The sequence below is a fragment of the Fusarium falciforme genome, chromosome 2 (genome assembly GCF_026873545.1).
Source record: "Fusarium falciforme chromosome 2, complete sequence".
Taxonomy (NCBI): domain Eukaryota; kingdom Fungi; phylum Ascomycota; class Sordariomycetes; order Hypocreales; family Nectriaceae; genus Fusarium; species Fusarium falciforme.
In genome coordinates this window covers 1378814-1387772 of record NC_070545.1, presented here as the reverse complement: position 1 = coordinate 1387772, position 8959 = coordinate 1378814, and the positions used below count along the sequence as shown (strand labels likewise).

General features: G+C 56.7%; 1 protein-coding gene across 1 annotated transcript; it reads left to right on the top strand.

The window, feature by feature from the left end:
- Nucleotides 1–5445: 5445 nt before the first annotated feature.
- NCS54_00239500 (Hypothetical protein) lies at nt 5446–7829 on the top strand (the record flags this gene model as incomplete). Its single annotated transcript, XM_053147994.1, has 3 exons — nt 5446–6120; nt 6300–7637; nt 7713–7829. The coding sequence occupies 3 exons, from the start codon at nt 5446–5448 to the stop codon at nt 7827–7829; spliced, it is 2130 nt and encodes a 709-aa protein (XP_053003969.1).
- Nucleotides 7830–8959: the final 1130 nt, after the last annotated feature.

Below are 8959 nucleotides of genomic sequence, written 5' to 3'. Positions count from 1 at the left end.
TCTGGCTGTGCGAGAACGTTCCGAACTTGCAGGAGGGTTCGGATGAAATCTCTTTCCCTATGGGGCTGGAGGAGGACAGCCTGCTGTTTCATCGGACTGGGCGTTCGGGTTGGGCTCTCCAGTCAACGTTCCGCACAGCGGATTCCTTGTGTGACGAACTCTGCCATGGGCCACGTGGGAATGCCGACAAGACGGAAAAAAGTGACCAGTCATAACCCGGGCTTTGCTTGAGACTCCTCAGCGACCTCTGCTGTGCCTCATTGGGTAGATGCCTCCCATGGTGCCCATCATAAATGAGATGCCAGGTTGAGCGTCCGAGTATCAGGAATTGTCTCTCGTGCGAACCTCAGGTGACCTGGGGCATTGTTCCCTGTAGAGTAGTCAGCTCGCCGTGCTCCAGTTGCGGTGCGGTGCGGTGCGGTGTAGGGATTGAATGGTTGAAGGCAACAGCTCTCTGACACCAAAACCCGATTATTCCCAGGCTCGAGCAGAGGCTGTGGACTCTTGCAAACGACGTTGAAAACCCTTACCGAGCCAATAGTATCGGGCTATGTGTGCCATCTGGCGAGTGAGTTCTAACCACCAGACCAGCCGTGATGGGCCACCACGCCGAAATTGTCTCTGTCCATGCGCTTGATGCGCGAACCAATTTGTTGCCAGTTTCCTAGCAAAGCCGTTGGAAGGTTTCGGCGAAATGCGTGTTGTGCAACGACCATTGCCCGCTCAACCGAAATCATGCCAGCAGACGCCGGATGGGCTGATGATGGCTGGGGGTTTTGCCGCCCGACCTCCCAAGGGTGCCACTTCGTCGTCGTTGCAACCGTCGGTCCATCACCTTCGGGATGCTGGTGACTTGGGACTAGGGCAGCCGACAGGCTCTGTCCTGGGCATGACGGAATATCGCGTCCCTGGTTGATGGAGCAGCACAAGCATTCTCGTCTCGCACCTGGACTTGCGACACGGCCCGCTCAACACAGCAAGCTGTCTGGGGGCTCCAAGGAACAGGGGCTTAGCGACGGGAGGCCAAGGAAAATGGCGGCAGATCCTCCGATGTCCTTGTCTTGCCCCGCGGCATCTTCTCGCTCTGGCATTGGCACCGTACGAGGACCCAGCCGTGAATTTGGAAAGGAGACACTAGCGATGCCCTAGCGAAGCGCGCCTACGACAAGGTGGAGGAGCGGTTAACGATTACCGTGACACTAATTGCTGGCGTCGGTCGGTTATGTTGGGTGTTGGGTGTGTGTCCTTTCAGCGGCTATTCCTTCTTCGAGCCATCAGCACCAGTAGATCTTGGCGATGAAGCATCTGGCTGCTTTCTTTAGAATCTGGTTACGATTGCTGAAAACAAGTATCACAATGGGGATGAAAAGATTGATGGGTTGTGTAAGCCGAGTGTCGGCTGAATTGTTGTGGTTTGGAAAATGATGTGACCGACCCGTGCCTTCCTTCTTTGTATCTTCGTGTGCTGAGGCAGGAAGGTAGGCGGCTGTTTGCTCCTTTCCAACCCACACCTGGCAATCTCAGAGAGACTCCTCTGAACATCAATCTGTCGAAGCCTTACTGGACCTCTCCCAGTCTTGATGACTTCACCTCACCGCTAAATTCATGGTCGTTTCAAAATCACGTTACCCGTGCCAGACCAGGTCGGCTGCTCCGAAATCACAACCCCGTGTTGTGTTCTCCAGCGTGAGTTATGACCGCGCGTGGCTCGTCGACGGGATTTTGAGTCGAGTTGAATTGCTCGGCCAGCCAAAGTCTGTCACAGGCCCCGGCCCCTGACACGGGACAGATTCCATTTGGGCTTCTAGAAGCTAGGACGAAGCACAGAGGCGCTGACCGTGCAAATCCCAATTTCGCGTCAGGGAGGGCATGATGCGCCCTTGTTCAACCCTCAAACGGTCAAGCGAGTGTGACGTGATGATTGAGCCAAGATGCTGACAGGTTGGCTAGGCATAGATTTCGGCTGCGATATCCGTTGAACTAATGATCGGTGTCCTGGAGATAGCCTGGAGCGGTAACAGCGAGCTGGAACACTACAGTACCTACCCCCGTTGAGTCAATGGCGCATCGGCAAACAGCCCTGAGAGACCTCACTGTCCAATTGGGCCAGCTCTGCACAAGAACTACGGTGTCGGCGGCGCACATTGAGGATCTAAGCTTCACCTGCAACACCCGGTGACAGTCAGCTTGGGACCAAGCATGCGTTTGGCGTTCGTCAACACCCATTTCCCGTCGTCTGGCCTCTCTCAAACGCCACTGTACCATGTGCTTCTCATGCTGCGCTCAAGAAGCACGACGCCACCAAAAACTATCTCGGAGTCAGGAAACTGGGTTAGCGCTGATGAGCATGACAGGGTTCGAAGAAGATGAAGCAAGCATGGCATCAGGCATGTGAGGGTACCGAGACAGGGCCATGCCCGTATATCAAGAGCGGCTTTGCTTTTGGTCGTCTCGGGGTTCTCCAGCAGCCGTTTCAAAGCGGTGTTTCAGTATTAACCCTTCTTGTTGCTGCCGGCGAGACTGACAGGCATCAGCATCCATTGCCAAGTTGGCCGAAAACCGGGCTCCCGTCCCTGTCCCCTCGCGAGCTGCCACCAGCATGGAAGGGAGGTGAGAAAGTGCTGATTTACCCCAGCGTCGGTGCACACCAACACCAACGAGACGGGAAGACACTGGCATTGCTCCGACGGCTGCATGCTCGGGTGCAATTTGCAAAGCAAACCTACCTAGGCAAAGAGGCGGCGTGTGGGGCAGAGTTGGGGTGGGCCATGCCCACAGCGTGGCTGCATGGTTGCAGGGACATGGGCGTTCTCAGCGCATGGCCACAACGTGACGCGGTGGATGGAGGCATTGAGCATGGCTACAGGGAAGACAGTCGGCCGAATGCAGCTTAGGACGGTGGGAGGAATCCCTGGAGCCACGCGCGCCCAAGGGGGCACTTGCAAGGTGGCTGCCCAGAGCAAAAAGGTGCTGCTCCTGGAGAAGATTGGCTGTGGGAGCGCTGCACGACCTGGCCTGTCTTGAATTAACATTCACCAAGAGAACGGGTTATTGGGAGGTGTCACCTCGTTTCCCCTGCTGGGTCGAGTTCTTTGCTGACAACTTCCAGTGACTCCAGGACCTACCTACTACAGAGCCAGGATCAGTTCATGGTCAACCTCACCAGGCCAGCCTTTGTTGCACTCTCTCCCTCTCACACTTCATTCGTGTGTTCAGCGGGCTCACGACCCCATTCGCGCTATGCACTAGCCCGACCGGCCCTTTGTTTCTCATCAGAGGGTTGTACAGGCTTTGCCTCCCCCTTCTCATCCATCCATGTCTCCCAGTCTACCTGAGTTACCTACTTACCTGCCTCGAGGCAAGCGAGCATTCCATCCTAGGTGTCGCCCACCGTAGTGCCTAGCCGACCCACCAAAAAGATTGCAGCAACCATCGATTGAAAGAAATCATGGGAGAGCGCTGGAGGATCAGGCTTTCGGATGGGCCACTTCGGCGCCAGCTTTGGATGCCTTTGCCCGCTGGACTCAATGGGATTTGCAATGAGGCGCCCGCCTAGGCGACACCCGCCATCGTCGTGGTTGCACAGGGTACGCTCGTGGCGGGCAAGCCACCGGGGGAGAGCCCGCTCTGGTCGCTACTGGCTGGAAAAGGTATTCCAAAGAATGATTCTGACGCCGTCGAAAATGGGGGGATTGGGCGGATTTACTGGCCATACGGGACCAAAGATATCAAGCATGCCCTTCCATACCGTCCAGACAGTCCTCGCGTACGCCATGTGCCAGCTAGCGGGCTACTTGGACAAAGTCCGTCTACTCATCCCTCGGTCAGTCAGGATGCGGAGGGGCCAGAGTGACTGTCCCCCGCTTGCGCAGCGCAGACCGCTGCAGATCAGCAAGAGTGATGCAGGCATTCTGCAGACCTCCAGGCTGGGTGTCGAGTGTGGTCCCCGGGCTGTGAACCCTCAGCAGGTATCATGCCCTAACGCGTTACTTACAGTGCCTTAGCGCAGGTAGCTCCAAATGTGAACAAGAGCGGAGGTGAATTGGGGTCCCAGCGTCGAGGCCAGTAATGCGAGTTGCTGGAAGCGGCGGTCCTTTCTTGGGATCCCAGCCTCTTGGCTCCTGGGCTCGCTCTGGGCAGCAGCTCCACGCCAGAGACTCAAAGTCTTGGTAGCTGAGGCTATCATATGATTGACTGAGCAGACAAAGGAACACGGCAACTGAGGAGTAGTGTGAGAAGCGAGGTATGCTGCGTCGGCCGGCAGAAGGAGGGTTGATTCCTGACAACGGTCCTTTCATGTCGGGATTACTGCCGGGTGGTTTCTCTGTTGTGATTTCTGATTACCGGCAGCCCCTCTTCTCTGTGGTCGTTTCCCCTCCTTTCACGCATCCGTCCATGTCGGTCGGCTTGCTCCTATGTGCGTGTTGCAGTCGGAGCCGATTAGAGTGTGCCCGTACGGTACGGTGCCCGGCATTCCCATGTACCGGACTGCCTCTAGTTAGTCATCACCGACACCATGGATAGGTGGCTCGCTCACCACCGTCCGTGATTACGTTCCCGTCGGGAGCAGCCAGTTTGGCCGAGGCCGGGCTGGAGAGTTTTGCTGGTTTGACGCAGCGGGCTGGCAACAGAGCTGGCTGTCTGTCCTCGTCTTGGTCGCCCCCTGGGAGCCCGCCAACCTGCGCTGAAGCATCCATGGAAGCCTGCGGCCAGGGCTGGTGTACGACTGAGCGACCCCTGTTGCACGGCGCACCAAGTACCCGCTACCTAGGTAGGTGATCAAGATGGATGGGGTGGACTGGACTCCATGGATGGTTCTGTGGGCGTTCTCGTCTCGCTCTCGGCCTCAACTGTAAGAGCCCACTCTATTCTGTTCTGTCGCTCGCTGCACCGACCCGACCCTTTTTTTTTTTTTTTTTTTTTTTTTTCTCTGTCCATCCATCGCCTCAGCGGAGTCATCGGAGCCCTGGCCCTGGTTCTTTGCCCTCTTTTGACCCTGACCCTGCCCTTACCCTGGCCTTGGTTAGCCCGCTGTTCTCAGCGCCCAGATTAGCCCCGGCGTCCAGTGCGTGGTGCGTGCGTGCGTACCTTGTACGGAGGAGCCCTCAGAGACTGAAGACACAAACCCACCGGCTCTCGATGGCGCTCTCTCTTGGTCGAACATGGGTCTCTAGATGCACGCCGCCTAGACGTCCTCGTCCACCCCTCTCCTCGCACCCCACCCTCCCCTCAAGTGCGCCCATCTCCAGCCAGGGCCGGTCTTGGTCTTGTCTACCCTCTCTCTACCTTGCCTATCCTATCCTATTCTAATCCTGCCTATCCTATCTCTCTGCCCGTGTCCCACTTGCTCTCGCCGCGTCCAGTCCATCTGCCTTCTTATTTGAACCTTCCCGCTGCCGTCACCAGAAAAACTCCCCTCTTTCTAACCTTTCTCGTTCCCGTTAGATGGCCACTCTGTCGCATACTCAAAGGCCCACGGATCACCAGTCTGCCTCTGATACCCTCGACCACGCTGCTCCACGCTCCTCTCTCTCGCTCTCGCATCGGCCGCCTCCTCCAGTTCCGGTCGCTCCTCCTCCAGACGCTCCCTCGTCCGCCGCCGCCGCCGTGGTAGCTCCGCCCGCGCCATCCCACGTCACATCCTCCAACTCCAACTCCAACTCCAACTCCAACTACGGCCACCGTCATACCCTCTCCTCCGTCTCGAGGCTGAACAATCGCTCGTCCACCAGCATCTTCGCCTTGGCCGCCGCTGCCTTGGACCGCACCCAGAGCGCCATCGCTACCATCTCGGAGCCCTCCATTCGGCCTCGACAGTCCAGCGGTGCCCTCTCGCGGCTCTCCCTGCTCACGAGCTCCTCTCCCTCGTCGGAACCCTCCAGTCCGGACAAGTATCACCGTCTGAGAAGCACCTCGAGCCAGTCTCTCCTGGCCGGCTCCAATTTGGACAGCAAACTCGCTCCCCAGGTCGCCCCGGCGAACAATCCGCCCTCCCAGCCCTATTCGTCCACCGACCCGAACCACCCGCTTCCAGTCAAGTCTCCCGCTACAGAGAACAAGATGCATCAGACATCCTCGCGCTTGCTGCGCATGACAGACGATGACCGGCCGTTCACTAAGGTACGTGCTCTCGCCCCACGATCTTGTCTCTCTTCCTGTCCTGGTGTCTCCGCTCGAACCGTTTCCCCCTTGGTGGATGTGTAACGTTCTGTGCCGTGTCCATGATTGCATCTCTCTGAAACGCTGCCTCTCCCGACAGCTACAAGCTACGACATTGGCTAATATGGTTTCACAAACAGGACTTCAAAGATCTCTTTGCGACCCTGGTCGTCAGTCTGCTACCGCTCTCCGCTCACCGCGTCCGATTGACAAAGGTCGAGTACACCTTCCTGTCTGAGGATGCTATCAACAACCTCGGATCTCTCAAGTTCTCCCAGTCCAACCGCATGCCCGACCCCAAGGACCCTTCCCGCATTGTCACCACCACCACCACCACGACCTTCTCCATGGCCAAGGATATGGCCCGCTCTATCTGCCAACGTTTCCTCGAGGCCCGTTTTATCGAATCGGCCGACGGCAAGTACCAGCAGGTGTACACAATGAAGGGATCCGTCTGGCAATTGACGCCAAAGGGCATCACCGTCCTGGACCGATTCTGTGCCCGAAATGGCATCCAGCAGAAGCAGGTGTCGGAACTTGCTAACCTCGGCTCGACCCAGCTGGTCCTTCTGGAACGAGATCCTCAGACTGACAAGCTTCTCCACGATCAGGGCACTGTTGAGGTCATCTTCCGTCGCTTCGCCGGTGCCGAGGGTCGCAACGTCAAGCCTACCGTCAACGCCGCCGACTCAGACTCGTTGCATGATTACCGGGACGGTCTGACTGGTGTCAAGATGGCAGCCGAGCGCAAGGTCAATGGAAAGTCGTATCGTGACACATTCACGGGCAAGGCCACGACCGATTGGCTGATGGACTGCTCCACCATTGTCGACAAGCGGGAGACGGTCGAGGTTGCTACCCTCTTCGTGGAGTACGATCTGATGGAGCCCGTGGCCCAGGACCGCGCCTACATGTCCCAGAACCCCGGATGCAATGTCTTCCAGCCCACCAAATACGCCATCTACCAGCTATCGCAAAGAGGCAAGGACCTGGTCAGCGGTGCGGCCACGCGAGGACGGGCATCAGAGAGTGAGGGCGGCAACGCGTCGCAGCGAAACGGAATCACTCGAGACTCCAACACGCAGCGACTGGACAAGATCCTGAACGACCCCGCGCTCCGACTTCTCTTCCGCGAGCAGCTCCGCGACACGCACTGCGAGGAGAACCTGTCGTTCTACCAAGACGTTGACGAGTTTGTGCGCAGCTGCAAGGCTGCGACAAGGGCAGCTCAGAAGTCGCCCAACACCACAGCCATGGACAGCATCAAGGAGATTATGGCATCGGCATATGGTATCTACAATGCCTTCCTAGCTCCCGGATCACCATGCGAGCTCAACATCGACCACCAACTGCGCAACAACCTGGCGACACGGATGACCAAGGCTGTCGGGCAGGACGTGGCCATGATCGACACTCTCCAAGAGGTGACGTCTCTGTTTGAAGACGCCCAAAATGCCGTGTTCAAGCTGATGGCCAGTGTAAGTTTGGCTAACGCCAGCCCCCAAGCCCCCACGATGCCCGTTCTCGGACACGCCGACTGACACGCAAAACAGGACTCGGTACCAAAATTCCTTCGCAGCCCCAAGTACGAGCAACAGCTGCGCAACTACGAGTTTGACCTGCTCGGCCGAGGCCCCGAACGGAGCCAGAGCAGATCAAACCGGAAGTAGGGGCCGATGCTAGAGGTTCCGATTCCGAACGCCGACCCGACTTCCCGAGTGAGCAAACCCGACTAGGGGCCTGGGCCCGGGGCTACAGGACCCTTGCGGGCACGATTCACCCATTCACACCATATGCCTCATTTCACGAGTCATTTGCATACAAACCATTGACCGATTTGGCTACCAAAGTGTTTGCCGCTGTCGAAACGATACCACCTAGAGCCACCCCATCTCCTGCATCATCGGTGTTTTTGGTTTTTTCTTGGTAATTTCTGCTCTATTGTTTTTTTCCCTCTCCAATGACCATCCGGTAATGGTCTCTTCGGGCGCCTCCGACCACCCCTCTCGGTCGCTTCCTAGCCTCCCAGCCTACCGGTGCCGGTCCGGACACAGATCTGCCGCGGTAGCTATATTGGTTCTATGAAGATTTTTTTCGTTACTGCTTTTCTTGAACCTTAGAGGCGCCCGCGGGTAGACGTTTCTGGTATAAGGTGGTGGAAGAAGAATTACACGGCCGAACATGGGGTGGACACAAGGCAAAGATTGATCGTCATGATGTAACGACGCATCCCGGCTTCTCCCAAAAAGGGTGATTGATCGAGTCGAGTCGAGTCGAGTCGAGTCAACTACGGTACTTGATCAAAAGCAGACAAAAAGAAGGGGCCTTTACAGGCATACGGACGCATAGGAAAGATGGACGCGTTGACGACCGACGGCCGGGAATGCGAGAACATGACAAGGGATGGGACGGAAGCGCGAAAGACGTCCTTTCGACAAAAAAACTCGGCGGCATTATCCTTTTTCTCAATTCTTGTTGTTTTATTTGACCCTTTTTTTTTTTTCTTACTTGTTACGGCTTAACGGGATCATGTTGAGAGGCCGAAAGTAATGCATTGCATTGGAAGGAGTCGGGTACACGGCGGGCCAGCGCTGAATACAATTGTACATAGAAAAAGAAACCTGGGCAGCCTCTTCTCGAGCTCTGTCGAGAGAAATATGGAAAGGAAGAAATGATAAAAATGAAGCCATCCTTGGGTTGATGTGATGTGATATGTGTCTTGGTGACAAGTTATGTGACCCGCTCGACTGTCGGCGAAAACCTGCAACTCAAGGGATGACGATGCCAATCAGGACCTGGC